Here is a 19,183-nt window from a genome sequence, read left to right as displayed (position 1 = left end):
CAAGTTTAAAAAGCAACTTACCATCTTTTTGTACCAACTTTGCAATGGAGTCTTGCTCGGCGATAATGTTAATATCGTGGCTCCGTTTGCTGATCGAGAATGCCGTCTTATTTCGCATCGTTACGGTAGTCGTTGTCGAGGTGCTTGTTGCTGTAGTTCGTAAACATCGATCGACGATGTCGTCTCGTTGAATTGTTCGTAAGCCATTCTCTAGAATGTTGAAATCGTTTCGAGCTTTCGATTGGAATAATTTTAGCATGGCCTGGGCCTGCTGTGCGCTACTAGTTGGGTTCTGGGCAATAATGTTGTCGACGTCCGTTTCATTAACACCGATTTCCGGTGCCAACTTGACCCAATCTTCACCGAGAAGATTGGAGATGTCGACGACACGAAGTTCTCCTAGATAGTTTTGATCACGAGGCGATACGCGGGTGCTGTGCCCAACGCGGACCAGCACTTCCTGCGAATCCTCGATGGTAGTCACCTGGTCTGGAATGATTGTTTCTGGCAGTACAATGTTCAGGATACAGATTGGTTGTTGTGGTGGTTCACCCTTTGCGATTTTCGGTTCGCGCATGAAGAGCGTCCGCCCGACTATGTCGGCATGTTGGTCTTTGACGCGAACCGAGAAGGGTAGCCGATTCTCGCGGAATGCTTTAAATGGTAGACTTAGCTGCTCGCCGGATTTGGTGATCGGCACCAGGTTACCGGCCAGCTCTATATACTGCGGTTTGTCTTCCAGTACTTCAACATCGCGGCTCTTGGCCACTTCGGTAAAGTGCTCCTGATGTTCAAGGGTTTTGTCTTCACGGTCGTCTGTCATGCAGAAGACGCGGAGGCGTGCCTCTAGCGGGTCAGTACGTTTGGCAAAGACTACAAATTTGGCCATAAACGGTACGTGTATGGCCTCTCTGCAATACAGAAAAAGGGTCATGTTAGTGAGAATACAGCAGAACGCAAGTAACAGTTTTGGTTTTATTACACACTTATAGCAGTTTCACTGATAAAAACCGCAATAAGAGTGCAATAAAACGCAAATTGTTTCTGGGAAAGTACAAAAGAGTGTTTCATTGAGCTTACTTGTACAGTTCGGTTGCCATTTTGGTTGCGTCGGCTATGTTACGGCAGTCCATTAGCCAGAAGCGTGCCGAAACGGTGGTGGTAAACGAGACACAGTCATTCACGAAAGTTAACGGAGTAGAACCGGTTACATCTTCCCACTGGGCGCGTGTAGTACCACCTGATGGATGGGGAAAAGGAACAATACCGTTGATATCTACACTTTCGAGCACTTCACAATTCGGAATTGCTACAATGCTAAGCATGTTTTAAGTGATATAACAATGAGATCACAATACCTAAAGCATTCGAGCAGTTTGAAACGGATCACCGCTTCAAACCACGTCGGGAAGCATTCGATGGAAGCTGTTCTGACTCCACTTTAAATTCATATCATTCGATGAATACTTCAGAACACCTTCCACTTATATTTTAGGACTACATGAGAGACTAAAGCAAAGAAAAGAAAATGATATGAAACGGAACTTGAAACAGAAGTTGGGCCAATTTTTCGACTAAAAATTCGAAACTAATAGTGAAATGGAACCGATAAAAACGAACGAAAACATTTAACGCAGATTGAAAAAACATTTGTGTTGTTTGTTTTTTTTACGCTTGAAACCATTACTATCCACCGTATGTCTGTGAGTTTGAGCGATGAACGATTGATGAAAGAACGATAGAGCGATTAAATGAGTAAAAACCGGAACGGAAAAGTATAGTAGAAGAACGAGTTGAAGGATTTCATGCAAATGAAAAGTCTGTTCTGATTATTTTCCTATAACCTATTGCTAAGCCATGAAGAGGGGTACACAAACACACGCAATGAAGTCAGAGGAAATGACGAAGGATATCAGGTAACAACCACTGGAAACTGGTCGTGAAATACAAAGGCTACTTTTGGGGTAGAATGAAGTCAAAAATTGAATGGAAGTTCAGTGGTAGTGTTGAGAAAATTTAAACTAAACAAAACCAGTATTTGTGTTCCGATTGTGTACGTGGATGTTTGTGTGTGTTGTATGTGTGTTGGATCGCGATTTTTTTTAATTTTCTACTAACCGGACATGGTTAACAAAAATTATGCTTACAATAGCTGGTCACCCTTTTTATTCTTGATGTACAAAATTTGTACGAAACAAAGCTGCAAAGTATAACCCGGAGTGTTGCTCGTTCCCGGAATCTGACTTTTAGTTAATGCTTAACAGGCAACGGTACGTTTGCTGAAGGATTTCGAGGTTTTTAGCAACGGTTTCAGAAAAGTCCCTTTTTGGGCAACTAACGTCTGAGCTGTTCTCATTTGTTGTTTTTCACTTCTTTCAACTCAATGCAACTGAAATAAAGATGCAACATAATTCGAAAAAAAAATAAACAACATACTTGTAGCTTTAGGGGAATTAGATATTCTAACGGAAGATGTCAAATAATCAAGTTAAACAAATGTCAACGTGTTAGTAAGCTTTTATTCTTGTACTGATTTGGGCATAGTAAAGGAAAAGTATTTCGCATTCTCAAAAGATATTGTTTAGACGAAAAGGAATAATACTGGAAAATGTTGTTAAAGTGAATTGTAAATATTCGATCAAACGGTGTGACATTTTTGACAGTAGCTTAATTTTATTGGGCAATTTTTTTTATCGGTTATCGTCCAAGAAAGAGCGCGAAGCAGCAAAAGAAAAAACGGAATCAATTCAATCAATATAGGATTGCGTTTAATGGCGTCCTAAACGCTCCACTTAGTTAGCCTTGCTTAGTTTTGCTTAAAATGATCGGGAAATAAACAATTATGTAGTTGCGAAAAGGGATTCAGATTAAAACAGCACGGGTCAGGTCGCGCCGAAACTAATCCGTTCTACAGGGTTTTTTTTTATTTCGTAAAGGTAAAAAACAGCAGGTTAGATTTATTCCGCAGTTTGCTGTTGTTATCTTCTAGGTGTTAGATGCTTTACGAAAACTAAGCTAGAGATTAGTTTCGCTGTGAACTGACGATTGATTAACTTAACTGAAGGAAGCGCAGCACGCGGTAGCAAAGTGGTTACGTAAAATTGAAAGGATTCATTTACAATTTCTCATCAAGGGTTGGTTGAATAGTACCTATTTCTTCTATCGGACACTTGGACAGCAAATTAAAGAGCCTCGCATGTTCATAACATTTGTAGTTATTGTTGTAGATAGTTTTAAAATGTTATTTCATTGCAGATATAGGTCAATTTAACTGTGCTTTTGTGTGGTCTGGAATATCTTAGGTGCTAGTGTAGGAATAACAATATCAATAAGAAAATAGGCAGCAATAGTTGAATTCCTTTTCCAGATTTTGCAAACAAAAATGTTTTGTCTCGCTTTTAGTTAACATTTACCGGCAAGTGCAGGCATTATGTAACATCCATTTACGGGGTAGCAATTGAACGAGTCCGAACTTTTAGCACTTGTATTGTTTAGATAACGTAAAAATTCAAACGAAACTCGAGCGGGGAACAATCCGAAATTGAAATGAAAACAAATTCAAAAAACATAATAATCGAAAGAATCAAACAATTTTTGCATATCGCTTTTTTCTGTTTGGTTAGTTTTAGTAGACTTTTTCTGTGTTAGTTACCTTTCAGAGATCTTTTCCGAAACACACCTTCAAGTGGGTAATAGGAATGCGTGCGGTAACAGGCATATTGTCGGAGGATTAGTACGAAAGTGTTTCTTCGCATTTTTTTACATGTGGGAAATTTGATTGGTTTCGAAAATGGGACTAGGTTGAAAAATGAAAAGAAAAAAAATCAAACCCTCTACAACGTAAAACTGGAGAATGCACAGAAAACTTACAGGATGTTTTATGCAGTAAAAATGAGCTAGTGAACGTAAACGTATGTATGTGTGTTTGTAAAAATATCTGACTTAAAATGAGTTCTAATAGTATGTGAATCAAATAGGTAACGCTAGTTTGTGGAAAGGATGATTTTTTGTTTTTCTTTTCTGTACCAGAGAAAATTATAGATGGCCGAAAACATGTTCAAAATAGAAATGCGCTTAATATTACAGTTAAACGTACACCTCGTAATACCAACGGAGACCGTCGATATTAAACAAATTTACTCAAAAATGAAATTGTTTTGTTTTAAACTGGCAACACTGAACTCTCGTTTATAACCACAATTGTTTAAAAAAAATCAAACAAAAGAAAGGAGCGATACAGTGAGCAATAGATAGTTGTAAAATAGAGTTCGACAGACAGTAAGATAGAAGAAGGAGTAGAAAAGTAATGGGTAGAGCTTAGTAGTCAAGTAAAGCCAGGAACAGTGGCGTACGTACCGGTTATGGAGCACAGTAGACGCAGGGTGGGAGCGCTGCCCGAGTACTGGTTGATCATGCCTTGACTGTGGGCCCTTGGCGCCGGCATGCTGAGCGTGATCGCCTTGTGGAACTTGCGCCGACGAGGCTCGACGGTGACCACGGGTGATACGGCAACGCCTCGGCCCAGCAGTTTCGCAGTTAGATCGGGATCGATTGGTTGAGCCTGTTGAAAACAAGAGGGAAAACGGGGACTGTTGATGTGTGGATTCTGATTTACTAGCGGAGCAACTTCAAGCAAATATGTTTTGATGGTACAAGCTATCTGGTCGATGTTCTGTTAATCAAAATGTTGGCTTACTTCTTTACATTTGAACTTACGATTCTACTTTATATAATTTAGTACACTCCGTCAAACATATTGCGTTACGTAGTTCATTTCTCCCATATCGAAATTTGTGTAAAAGTGAACGACTGACGAACTGACGTGACATGTAGAAGAAAACCCTTTAAACACATCGTCCTACTCATTTTGCTTGCGCATTAAGACACCTTCTGTTATGCATGTTGCGTAGTAACTTATATTTGTAGGGTTTAACACTATAAGATTTTTACATTTGTACGGCTTTATACTCGACACTCGAAGCATCACTCGAGCGCTGTGGTGTGACCATAGTGCAAAACATGTTCTGTTGAAAAATGAGTGCTTTTTGCATGGACGTTGGAACTTACCTAAGTGGCATTTCTACGCCTGCTATTTTTAACGATGCGCACTTTGTCATTTCCAAGTAGAAGCGCACCTTAAGACGTTCACCCTTATTCTGCGAGTTACGTGACTCAATACGACAATTGTCACTCGCCGTGACTCGCCACGACGAATCGAATTGAGTGCTGTCACCTAGGTCACAAACCCCTGTCACCTAAATGACAAACCGTATCACCTAGGTGACAAAGCGGTCACCTAAGTGACAATTGTCACCTGATTCGCGGCGACCGCAAAATAGCCACGTCACTCGCCTCGCAGAATAAGGGTGATTGTTGAATGATAAGGAGCAAGCGGAACAAAATTGAGGGAGGATAAGGGCTGCATGCAACGAACAATCTATGAAGGTACGAACACAAAGCAAAGTCTTGGGTATAAAAGTCTTTACGACTTTACTTTTCTTTATTGACATAGACTTTGCGGCCGGTTGTTAGAGTACGTGACATTTACGGGGTTAGTGCAACGATCGTACTGTCTCCAGAAGCCTCGCACCGCCGAGACTCAAACATATGACGACTGGTTTATTAGACTAACATCTTACTTCGAAGCTAACTGGGCGCACAAAGGTACAAACACAGGAGGTGGTTAAAAGCGATTAGCACACTGAAAACGGCAAGACCGTTGGAAAGATCGGACAGTACTACCAGCAGAATCACCATCTGTTTGTGGTTTTTCAAGGCGACGTTCGATTCAGTTAAACTCAGGAAGATAATACTTGAACAAGGCTTCAATTCTCAATTGATGATGAGATCTTAGTCATTTTTGTGGCCTTGGATGAACCGCAGAAAGAGAATGTACTCTCAGACTTACTATTCAGCATTACTCTTGCATCTGCGGAGGCGAACCAATCTCGCAAGAGATCAGCTAAATGTGACATATATAGACAGGTGGAAGGATTTCTTCGACGATCACATCGAAGACGATATTACAGAACGAGTAGGAACGGAAATGAACTAGGTCTTGAGGAGTTCCAGCGAAAATTCGGAATGTTAAAGATAAATAGAGCTGCACGGATAGAAATTCAATCTCCAAAATGAGCAAAATGACTCATGATTTCAGGTTTCTAGCTTATGCTTTATGAAAATATACCATGAATAATAATCATGATATCATGATATCATGATATTCATGATTTTGTGCTGCTTGATATGGTAGTTCAGTCATGATTTGACAGAAGTTCAAAGTTCATGATTTCATGATTGCATTCATCAGAATTCCATCAGAATTCTTCAAACGTAGAAATGCTAGCATTTCGTGGATTTCAGAGCAACATACGATACAGTCGAGCACAAAGAGCTATGGCCGATAATACACAAGAGCGATTTTCCTGATAAACTGACACGGTTGATCAAAGCTACTCTGGATCGACCTTGAAATCATTACTATACTAAAAACTTTGGCAATGATGGAGGCAATCTGCATCTGCGCCAGAATAATAACGGTCGGCTGGGAGAATTGGACTATGCAATCGAAAGCCAAATATATGGTACGAAGAGGCTCCAGAGAAAAAGATGCACGGACAGTGACTGACATGAACTAAAAGTGGCTGAAGAGTTCATATGTTTGAGATCTCTGGTTATCGCCGACAATAATACGAACAAGGAGATTGGACGACGCTTTCAAGCTGGAAGTCGGGCTTGCTTTTTTCTCCGCAAGACGTTTCGATCAGATCAAAAAGCATACACCGCTACACAAAGCTGGCAGTGCTGCAGACGTGTGAATTACAAGCTCCTGGCATTACTTGGAGAGATTCCCATAATGAGCCGACCTCACCGCAAGGATGCCTGACGACTGCAGTGAAATTTGTTCTCTTCAAGTACGTCACCGGCATCAGGAATATAGATGAAGATGCCCAACGTTCTAGATGGCTCGACCAGGTTGAAGCTGATTTGCGAGCGTCGAGACGGTACACAAATTAGCGACGAGTAGCCTAGAATCAAGTACCAACTGTATATTGAAGAACCACTAGTAAAGGCACTTTATTGGATAGTTTTCAGAATTTGGGAGGACCAGAAACTACTCAAGAAATAAGTCCAGTTTCATTGATGAAATTACCGCTGCTTAACGTTGATCGACACCGTCTACAATGTGCTCTTCCAGGTCTTCTTACGTGAGCCAATAACAACAGAATTCGTAAGGTCAGCGCTACTACGGATCAGATTTCAGTGCAATGGTAAATCATTCAAAAATGTTGGGAATACAACATGCCACCACGTGCCAACGTAACGCTGATCTAGATTTTTGCTTAAGACTTACGTGCACTAACGGTATTTGGGGCCCCGCTGGCACCTAGCGTGCGAGATAGCTTGTCCAGATTGAAGCAGATTTGCGACTGTCGAAGCGCTCGAAAAATTGACAACGGGTAACCCAGGACCGAATTGAGTGAAGAGAAGTTCTTGAAACGATACGAACCAACCTGCTGAAGAAGATGTGGAAGATTGACAGTGACGTTCGTTGGTTCTTTCTCAATAACAACATTAACCACCGGTCCGGAAAGTTCGAAGAAGTCGTAAAAATTATACTCTGTATTCGGCATTGTGCTGCTGCGGAGAGTGCTTGACATAGCGAAACCTGCAGGTTTCTCTTACGTGTAGATTAGTAACCATACACGTAATTGCGATTACGATTGAAATCATTATGCTCGGTACCAGTAGTGCTGTGGCAAAGGTTGGGGCCTTGAAGGTTTAAAGACGGATCGAAAACTATATACACTAGGAGAACTTTTCCGGAAGTCAGTCTAACTCTACGAGGCTGTAAATAATATTAACCTCATCGCACGCAACTTGACAATGATGAAAACCCAAATTATATCGAAATCAAGAAGTAACTATGGTCACCATAGAAGCAATTGGTGAGAACTGAGTAGTGGGTAATCTCGAAGAGATCCGGCAAGAAATTGGTCAGCTGAAGAACAACAGAGCCGCCGGGAAGGATCGACTTACAAAGATGGCCAAGAACCACTAGCAACGGTACTACACTGGATAATTTCTAGGATTTGGAAGAAGGGATGCTACCGGAGGAGTGGATGGAATACGTGGCTTGTCCCATCTACAAAAAGGACGATCGGCTAGATTGTTGTAATTACCGCAACATTACGCTGATCAACGCCGCATATAAGGTGCTCTCCCAGATTTTTCACGTCGTCTATTCCTAATAACAAGAGAATTCGAATGGCAGTACCAAGCAGGTTTTATGGAGGCCCGTGCTACTACGGATCAAATTTAAACTCTCGACAAATCCTCCAGAAAAGTCGGAAGTATAACGTACCCACGCATCATATTTTCGTGGATTTCAGGAAAGCATACGATACTGTCGAGCGTGAATAACTATGTCAACTAATGCACGAGGACGGTTTTCCAGACAAACTAACGCGGCTGATCAAAGTGATGTGCTGTGTACATGCTACGAGGACACTCTCGAGTCCCTTCGAATTGCGCAGAGTGTTGCGACAAGGAGATGGACTATCCAGTATGTTATTCCACGAAGCCTTCGCGGACCACCTCGACATCTTTACTAGAAACTTAGGACGGCGGGGGCAATCTACGCCAGACTAAAAACGGATGCTACGATCAATGCGTCAAATATCAGCTATATTATAGGAAGAGGCTCCAGACAGTACAACGCGCGCCTCCCACTGTCAGTGACTATTAACGGTGATGAACTGGAAGTGGTTGATGACTTCATATAGTTGGGATCTCTGGTCACCACCGACAATAACACGAGTAAAGAGATTCAATGACGCATTCAAGCTGGAAGCTGAGCCTGCTTTTTCCTCCGCAAGATGCTTCGTTCAAGGAGTATACGCCACCGCACTAAACTAACGATGTACAAAACGCTAATCAGACCGTTAATTCTTTACAGACTTGAGACAGTGACTTTGCTTACGGAGGACATACGTGCTCTTGCTGTAATTGAACGAAAGGTGTGGCAGATTATTTTTGGCGGAGTACAAACGGAAAGCGGAGAGTGGGGTGGGTGTATAAACTAGGAGTCGTAGGCACTATTTGGAAAGATTTCCATCGTACACCTGGTAAAAGTTGGGAGACTACGGTGGGCCGGCCACGTCGAAAGGATGCCGGACGACTGTGCAGTTAAATTCGATCTCTTCAAGAACCTCATTGGCACCCGGAATAGAGGATTAGGAGAGGTGTTAGATAGCCCGACCAGGTTGAAGCCGACTTGCGTGCATTGAAATGCTCAACGAATTGGTGACGAATAGCCCTGGACCAAGTACAGTGGAGAGGAATTCTGGATACGGTAAGAGCCACCCCGGCTATATGCTGTTAGACGAGTAGTGAATGATGAGAAGTGGGAATTGAGTAGTGATTAATGAACAGCAAGAAGTGTTAAGTAGGTAGTTGATGGCGAGTTATATCCGACCTTGAGTCTTATTGGCCTTACGACTGTTGAGCATCGTGTTCGCATCGTGTATTTGATTTCGCTTCTAACGGGTGGCAACTAAAGTTTTGGAATTTTTTCGCGGCCCTTATGCTCAAAAACAAACGAGCTCAGAGAGAAATGAGAGTATGTATGTGTTAGCTCTTTCTCTCTCTCCTCTTTTTGTTACTATTTTTTGTTTTGTTTATGCTTGCTCAGTTTTGCTAAAACTGGCGTCGAAATAAGGAGCACTTCGGGAACGCGTTGTACACTTCTACGAACTGCTACAGAAATCTCGGCAAAAAGTATACGGTACATATCCTAAGATGCCCAACAACTATTCGCAAGCAAGGTAGTGGAAGACCAGCCAAAATTATGGACGCAGAAGGACATCGTTCTTTTTCTCGTTTCTTCAACAACAAGCCGTCTGTTTTGGGTATCAATTAAGAGGCCCCGGACGAATGTTTGAAAAAAATTTTGATCCCGTTTCTACAAAAACATCATGCAGATGGTATCAGGTATCAGTACTTGTGGCTTGAGCAGCACGTTCTCCTCATGCAGATGGACAATACGTGTTTTGGCCGGATAGAGCATCATCGCATTACGTCAAAAAACACAATTGTTCCTGCATACCCATTCGATCCCATTTTTACCCAAAAACCACAACCCGAAAAATTTGTCTCTGTGCGCCCAATCGAAGATTTCTTCGGGATTTTGAGTTCTTTGGTGTACAAAAATAACTGGAGAGCCACGAATTGCGAACAGTTGATTGGTAGAATCAAGAGCACTCGCAAAGCTGACATGACGGCCGTTCAACGCTCCTGTTTCGACGTCACACGAAAGCTTCGCCGAACTGCCGATTACGGACCGATTTCAAATGTACACTAATTTTTTTTCAACAATGGGTAATCTATCTTTAATATCGGTAAATCAGATCTTCTTCATGTATCTTTGTCTTTTTTTGACAGCTTGAGAAAAAAATTCCAATTTTAGTTGCCACCCGTTAAAAGTTTTTTGGATAGCTTTCGTCATACGCCATTTTAGAAAACGAATCTGAAAATGACGAAAAACTGTAGTTTTTGCTTGCAGTATAACGAAAACTGTGCGAAGAGTAATTTAAATCAAAAAGGTCGAATTAATGGCTAACCGATTTTTCGTGAAATTGATTCGTCAAAAATTGCGACATTTTTATAGGACAAAACTTGAGTATAGTCTACAAAATGGAATCGGACCACCAGCCTATAACAGGGTGTTCTCTTCTCTGCTGCAATAATAAACTATCCCAAAAGCTTTACGTTTTTTGTGCAATAAAATTTAAAGGCTGTAATAGCCTGGGTATTTCAAGATTACCATAATATTCACGAACCCAATCTTACCTGTAACGTATTTGTGTCTTTTGCGACAGTACAAACATAACTTTGCAATACAATCATTATTGTCTAACGAATGTCATTATGCAAACAACTGAAGCTTCGTACTTTGTCATCGTTGCGTTACCTTGTGTAAAGGAAAAATTATGTTGTGATATAGGCAAAATCAGAACCTCGAACCAGCTACCATCAAAACATAAACAAATTTTTAGAAGCAAGGCGTTATTAGTTTTTGTTGTCGCTGTTTGACCATGTGTTCATGAACAAAAGTATTTACATATTTACAGTGAAATGATATGACACCAGCGAATAACATTAGTACTAGTTGGTTAAGGAGAAGCGGATAAAAACAATAAATTAAACTGTGTTACATAGACTAATGAAAATGCTGATAGATAGTTGCAACGTGAAAGCGAAACTGAAGGTTGACTGAATGGCGCAAACAAAAGGGCGTACGATTTAGTAAAACGAAACATGATGCGGAATACTATTGCTATTACTTGACAGAAAAGCTCAAAGTATTTAGGTTTTTTCTTATTACTCATTAGTGTTCAATGTTTACTTTAGTGCTATCTCTGTTTAGCTCGGCTACGGGATCTTATCTATTGGCATTTTCGAGCGTGAGCATGTCATGATGCCCAATAAATTTAGCAATTTTGAATCAACTCTTCGGGGGGTAATCTCAGTTAGGCTTTCCGTATTAGTCAATTTGGTCGAACAACTAGGAATTACTGTTTTTTAAAAAAATTGTCTCCACAACAACCCTGCCTCCAAGATTTGTTTTTGTTTTGATTGCCTTCAGTCTTCAGATGGGATGAGAAATTTTTGATCGAGAAGCAGTAATCTGCTGGCGCAAAAACCAAAGCACAAAAAATGAAACAATTCAGTTTAAAGTCAGGTTTTTCTTCAAAAGAACTAAATTTATTGGGCACTCTCTAGAGTAGGCAAGCAATTTGAATTGTGGTTTCTATAATTATTCTGCACTCATCGTTAGCACAATTGAACTGTCAAAATCGAGCAAGTATTTATCTGATTTGGTTATGTCAGCTATGATTAATTAGTTAAGTTTGATTTCATATAAGTTTTAGATGAGATCGGAAATATTTTAAAACAATATGGAATTAGTTCGCAAGTATATTTTCCTGGTAATTCTTTGGCATTCATTTATTATTTAATTAGCTGCAAGTTAAAAGGATGATAAAGAGTATGCTACTGTTTGCTCGTGTGAATATGGATGTTATTAATGCTGCGGTGCACAGAGAAAATGATCCGATTGCCGGCGTTAGTATGAATTCGGTTGCTCATATCAGTATTTGAAATTGCACATATTTTATGAGATTATTCGACAAGGAAGAAGATGAAAATTTATCGTTACATTTGGTGAGAAATGTAACAAAATACTCCATCACTTCTGTCGGCTACGTTTGATTCTATTCGGTGTCTATATACTTGATAGATGATAGAGCTAGAGATATCGTGTCGTTGTTTCCGTTTGGATGTAAAATGCGTAAGCTGTTTCGCTATTTGATTACTTGCTAATATAATTTTAGATTGAACAAACCGAACAATTATAATGTAAACTCGCAATCACTCTTGGTTTTTTAAATTCATAGTAACGTATTTATCTTGTCAATAAGTTTCAGTGTACCTATAAGAAAAAATACTAAATACTTGTCGTCAAGAAACTACACTTCATTCAATGAGCAATAAGGTTTACAAAACTTGTCATAAAAGCCAGGATGGAGTTGGCATTAACTTTCAAAATTTCTGATATCATGCAGCTTCGAAGGTTTAACTATCATAAATCAGCACAACTAAAGTCAGCCAAAAAAATGAACACAATTCCAAATGTCCCTGGAGGCTACCCTGATCGTTTTAAGCCAAAATCCAATGCAGCTTTTTTTCGTTAGGAACGCCTTGATTCTAAACCGCTTTGAAGTTTCCTCGTCATACGTTTGGCCTTTGCTCGGTTTACCAGATCAGAGAAAAGCGCTTCTTTTTCGGCACATGATTGACACTGATTTTTCGCAATTTTTCGGGCGCAACCCCCTTGCGTGGTTTAAACAAATTTACCTGCAAACCGACTTTGATCTTCTTGGTGAGAGCTCCCTGCGGGAAAACGGCTTGCACCTGCGGTACGACCGTGCTGGATACCATACCGCCCTCCGGTCCGATGGCGTGCACCTCCTGGCGGATGCGGGAAATGACTGCAAAGTACTGTGGAAAGTCGTATGTCACGAAACGGCAGATACGGCCACCGCCAAGTTCGTCCAGTTGGGCAAGATCTGTAAAGGTACATGAACAACAAGTTTAAAATAATTGAATTAGGTTTGGATCGAATATATTCAAAATAAATAATGCACTTTTCTACTAGCTTGTAATAAGTAAAGGAATTTCGTAGTGAAATACGGGCTTCGCTGTGAAAAAATGCAGAAAACTGCGTAATATGTTGTCATCCCATTTAGGTTAAATATTACATTCATTCATTTGTTAAACGTTCCTGAACCAGCTGTATACATTTGTCATTTTTATGTTAAATTAATGATCAATATATCACAATTATTGTAGAAAGCGATATATTACAATACTAATTATAACCGGTTTTTTGAATTCTGAAATTAGAAGCTAAGCTGTTCAATGCCTAAGTAAAGTTTAGATGGTCTTTATTATGTTTTAAGCAAAATAGCAAAAGTACAACAGAGGTTTTTCGATCGAAAGGATAATATTCCGTATTCCGTCAGCAAAATCAAAAGGGCAAATAACTAGATCGAAATTAAAACCCGTCGGAATAAAGAATAAGGCTGACAAACATTGCATCGTTTTGAGTCAAACAACTCCCAAATTCGCATGTAAAACCAAGAGGCAAATTTTATATGCAGTACCTTTACGCGAGTGGAGGTCACTTTCGATCTGGTCAAGCTATCTCACATGCAGGCTCTTCTGTGCCTAGTGTCGGTGCTGTTAAACAGTACTTGCCGTAGTTTCGTCCGGCATCCTTATGACATGCCTCGCCCGGCTACTGACTTTCATCAGACGTATCGATCAGGATCTCTCCAGACAGTGTCTGTAGTTCGGTATTCATGGGCCTTCGCCACTCTCCGCTTTCAGTTTGTACTCCACGTCCATCAGCAGCACCTTCTAATCGATCACGGCAAAGATGCCTTCAAAAGTAAGTAGCTTCACTGGTAGCTTCACAATAGCTGGGGTTTACTTATTTCCTTACTTTATTGGCGACGGTCCGTCATCGATGCTGCGCCGCACAAATTATGGCCCTCCTGTACTATCGGTCCGGAGCTGCCGTTCTCCAATTCCCTCGAACACCACCTGACCGTGCATCGTTCTCTACAGCGCACATCCATCCAGTGCGGGGTCTGTCCCGAAGTCTATTCCTGATTCTCTACTGAAAATAGCTTTGGCTACTCCTTGGCCTGCAACATTATACTGCCTTCACTATATCAGCATATTCGTATACTTGATACGACTCGTGGTTCATGCGTCTGCGCTACACTCCGTTTTCCATTTTGGTACCAAGTATTGATCGCAGAATTTTACGCTTAAAACCCCAAGCACTTGTTGGTCAGCTTCTTTTAGCGTCCATGATTATGTCTGTGCAGGACCACCGGGAGGATTAATGTTCTGCAGAGCGCCAGTGTTGTGCGAATTTGCGAACTTCGAGACTTCAGCTGGCTACATAATCCGTAGAAAGCCCATTTCGCGGCTGCAATTCGTCGTTTCACCTCGCGGCTTACGTTGTTGCCACATGTCACGAGCGTACCAAGGTACAGGTACATCATTTTTTCACAATAACTTGGCATTAGCAGTCGCCAATTTTGCTCTGTGTTGTGTGTTTACGTTTTCTGAACTATTTAATTTTGTTTGCGCAATTAGTTGTTTACAATTTTTTGGATTATTTTGAAGTAATGAACATCTTTATGGCGCCGCTTTTGGAATGGAAAATTTGCTCGAGTCGTTACCAGCTATGTCAAAGCGATTTATTCGATATAACAAAAATTATCTTTTATCGAATTGTCTTATATCGAGGTTGTTTTATAACGAGGTTGTCTTATATCGAGGTATCCCTGTATATGAATTCCTTACCTACATCATATCGTTCCCCATCCAGCTCCACTTCGGCAGCAACACCGTTTGGACTCTCACGTCCCTTCCAGCAGCCATGGACTTCGTTTTGGTGGTGTTAATGGTGAATCCCTATCTCGCTGCTTTTCGTTTAAAAGGCTTAAAGGCTTCTTCCACTGCTCTATGGTTGATTCCGATGGTACCAATTACATCCGCAAAACCAAAAAGCATGTGAGATTTCGTGAAGATAATGCCGTTCCTTTCCATATTTGCTCTTCGTATTGCAACTTACAAGGCAATTTTGAATTTCAGGGTAAAGAGTGCATCTCGAGAGCGGCTGAAGTCTCACCCCCGCTATTCTAACGTATGATTTTGATCCATCCGGCCTTGCACGAATCAGCGTAAAAAGTTTCGTCGGAAAACCATTTACTAACATTATCTGCCACAACTCATTTCGTTTGACTGAATCGTATTCTGCCTTAAAGTCCACAAACAGATGATGAACCTGCAAGTTGTACCTCCAGAGCTTGTCTAGTGACTGATGCGGCGACCCTCACGAAAACCAGCTTGGTACTCGCCGACGAAGGACTCCGCTAACGGTATCAGTTTACATAACATGATACGGGAAAGCACCTTATAGGCAGAATTGAGCAATGTCCCCTCCACTTTCACTCGAGTCAACATCCTTTTTGAAAATAGGGTAAATGAGGCCATCCAACCACTTCTTCGGTATTTGTTCTTTCTCCCAAATCCTGATAATGATCCGGTGGATTGCTTCTTATAGCCGCTCGCTCTCCGCTTTTAGAAGATCAGCCGGGATACCGTCCTTCTCAAGAGCCATACTGTTTTTAAACTCTTCCTGTGTTGGTGGCTGCACAGCTTGGCCATCGATCACAATTTTTATCCAGTTTCTGCTGATCTCCGTGTGTACCTCTCCATTCAACAACATTTAGAAGTGCTCCTTTCACCTGGCTGCTACTGCCGCCATTTTGTTAGTAAGCAGGTTGCTAGCGTTATCGTCGCACATTATCACAGACGTGGCACAATTCCTGCTCTTCACCACTTTGTAGAAACTCTGTGTGCCGTTGCAGGTGAATCTCTCTACGCCGGCGAGCTAGTGCTCCTCATACTCGCGTTTTTTTAATATTACGTGCTTTGTTCCGCAGTCTTTTTATACCTTTCGCAATTCTGAGCATGCGACTCCTAGCCTGATTCTTTTCATCTGTCTCCCGCGCATCGCACCAATCACCTCTCTCGCAGTTGTTTCAATGGCGTCATGGAGGTTCCTTCACAGTCCACTTATATCTTTCATTTCTTCCTGCTGTTCTGCGATTCGTTGATCAAGCTTTCTTGCATATTCTGCTGCCACGCCATCTATCGCCAATCGCTGGATGTTGAAACGTAGCGTTTTCTCGGTGCGAGCCATCGCCGCGTTCGACAACGCGGTGCGAATCTTACACACGACGAGATAGTGGACAGAATCGATATTTGGTCCCCGAAAAAACCCTACATCGATGACATCCGAAAAGTGTCGACCATCAAGCAAGACATGATCGATCTTAGAGCTATAGTCCCCATTTGAATGCATCCAGGTGTGTTTCCGAATGGCAATTCCTCTGACCGCGGCGAAATTTATGAGTCTCAGAAGGCTGTCTTCCAATCAATGACAGGACGGAAGAACTCCTTCCTTCCAATCTACGCATTTGCATCTTCGATGATGATATTCACGCCATGTTTTGGATACCCTGCATAGGTCCGCTCGAGACTATTATTAGCATTATCGGGCTTCTCCGATGACCAAGCGTATTCTGCCCCAGCGGTCTTTAAGGATAGAATCACCAGTACCTCATCCGTATAGTTCTCGGCAGATTGCAGGTTGTCTAACTGCCTAATGTTCAGGAGCGAAAGACGGCCTCGACGTGTATAGCATACGGTTGATAGCCTTGAGTGCACATACACTGCTACCGTAGACAAACAGACATAACTCTCACTATCCCCTTTAACAGTCATCAAATAGAGTGACTATATATAGAGTGGCGACAATGTCAAAATTGGAATGATAATTATCTGTCAGTGTCATTCCAATCGAGCAGACGACCAATCCAACGCGTATGCAGGAAAGAGAAAGAAAATAAGCTTTGCTAGAGCATTGCATACTTTTGGGATGACATGTCGCCACTCTGTATATAATCACTCTAATATCAAATATACCCAGTAGATGTCAGAAAACCCGGGGGCTCGCCCTTCAAATGATAGCTTATGGTATCACAACAAAACTTTTATATAGCGTCAACATTGGTTGACGCGATTTAGGGGTCGCACATTTGAGTTTTATGAAAAAATACCACTTTTCAGGAGTAATTTCAAAGAAACATTTTTAGAAATGTTAAAGTAGGTGGAACAAGGTACTTAACTATTTTTTCACAATCAATAAGTTCTGATACATCCATAAAAAAGTTATGGTGGTATGTCTGGAGTCATATTTAATCAAAGTAATTTATTGAATTTGGCAAAATTTGGGATTTTCTAAATTTAATTTAAATAAACGTCAAAACAGGGTATCGAACAGTATCTCAGAGCAATGTAACTATGCTGTATCGATGGGAAATTTTATGACGAACAACTTTGCCGAAGAAAGTATGGACGTATGTTCAAATCTTGCTAAGATATTTACGATTTTATGAAGGCGGAACAACACATTTTTCTGTAATTTTCATATTTTAGCCGTTTTATGTGTAAGAGATAAATGACAAAACTTGAATTATTTTTTCTAAACGTCTTTTTTGATAAGAGGATATATGCACCTTTAACAGAATTTGGCACAATTATTAGGCTCAAGTATCACTTTTATAAAGGGCGTATTTATTTTATTAGGTATTACTCAGGTAACCAATAAAAGCATATGTACATCATATTTAAAATGTACGGAAAATCAATTCTACACATCAATTCTAGAAAAATTCATTTCAGATTGAACCTGAAACTTCTAATGTAGCAGGCCCGTGTCATTCGAGAGCCATTTTCAAACGAGTCGATTTCATCAAATTCAAATTCGGAAGCTTTGATCCATATGTAAATGTTTTACATAACCTAAAAACTCTAACTACATGTTCCCCAACCTTCGGACTCTTACCTTCCGGCTCGAAGCACTCGTTCAGCACGTCATGCACGATCTCGTCGGACATGTCAATGTTATGCTCGCGCCACGTTTCTCCGTTGTCCGAGCGGAGAATGACGATTTCACGCTCCTTGCCACGCAGCGAAGCAAAGTGCGGTACCTCCATGATGACCGGACCGAGGAATTTGGCACCGACCGGACCCAGTTCCAGAACGCGACTGGCCAGGGCTTCTCCCTCCATCAGTGGTGGCGGGTGCATCGTACGTTGAGGCTTCACGTAGCGGCAGGTGATCCGCGTCGGCTGAGCAGCCGAACGGGGCGGAACGATAATGCGAACTCCGCTGTGACGACAGCCACGCATCGCTCCTCCACGAGCGTCCACCAGGAAGGAAACCAGGAAGCTGCATGACATAGTTGAGAAAAATACATTAGTTATCAACCCGGGCATGTACATTTGAGTACTCACTTCTTCCAGTGTAGTTTTCTGCGGTAAGGATGAACAGGTTAATCCAGCAGCGTGTTAGGGTGTTATTGTGTTAGACCTTAAGCAATGCAACGATGCAAACAGGGAACAAGTTGCGTTTACTTACCCGACGTGGGACTGTCGTTCGATGTTGATGTTATCCGCGAAATCAGTAACTGAAATTCCAGACTGAACCATGGAAGCGTGCTGTGGGCTGATGGAATCTTCCATGGCAGTCGGCGGAAACTGGTGCGATTCGCTGCTTTGTGCCATTCGGTTTGTGTCATGACGTTCGTCACGAGTGACATCGATCGGCAACGAATCATCGCCCAGAGATTTCATCTCATCCACGGTTAGATAGCGATACGGTTGATCAGATAGAACGGTGTCTTCGCCTGTGAACAAAAATGGATGCATTACAGTCAATGTTTAACTGAGCAGTTCGTAGAAACAAACCTCCTTCTTCTTCGGAGTCTGACATGAATGTCTCATGCATTGCCTCCGGAGCAACGACCCGATATTTTTCGTCGATTGGCTGTGACTCCGGTGTTGTCTTGGTTTCGGTAACCGACTTCAATGAGTCAAGAACACTGATGTAGCCCAACTTCTGGGCAATCTTCAGCGAGGTTTGTCCATTCTGAAACGGTAATCGAATCGTCAATCAAAACAACTCATTAGTA

General features: G+C 41.4%; 1 protein-coding gene across 1 annotated transcript in view; it reads right to left on the bottom strand.

The window, feature by feature from the left end:
• LOC128739631 (ankyrin-2-like) overlaps window positions 1–19,183 on the bottom strand; it is a 168,625-nt gene that overhangs the window by 65,039 nt on the left and 84,403 nt on the right. The window contains exons 7-14 of the mRNA XM_053835127.1: window positions 18,960–19,140; window positions 18,631–18,898; window positions 18,507–18,524; window positions 18,056–18,441; window positions 12,919–13,130; window positions 4,357–4,561; window positions 1,081–1,240; window positions 22–911 (exon numbers count right to left, since the gene is read on the bottom strand). Coding sequence (XP_053691102.1) covers window positions 22–911; window positions 1,081–1,240; window positions 4,357–4,561; window positions 12,919–13,130; window positions 18,056–18,441; window positions 18,507–18,524; window positions 18,631–18,898; window positions 18,960–19,140 — 2,320 coding nt within the window. The remainder of the gene's footprint in view (window positions 1–21; window positions 912–1,080; window positions 1,241–4,356; window positions 4,562–12,918; window positions 13,131–18,055; window positions 18,442–18,506; window positions 18,525–18,630; window positions 18,899–18,959; window positions 19,141–19,183) is intronic.

The sequence above is a fragment of the Sabethes cyaneus genome, chromosome 3 (assembly GCF_943734655.1).
Source record: "Sabethes cyaneus chromosome 3, idSabCyanKW18_F2, whole genome shotgun sequence".
Taxonomy (NCBI): Eukaryota; Metazoa; Arthropoda; class Insecta; order Diptera; family Culicidae; genus Sabethes; species Sabethes cyaneus.
Note: the sequence above shows the minus strand (reverse complement) of the source record. Positions and strands in the feature narration are given on the sequence as shown.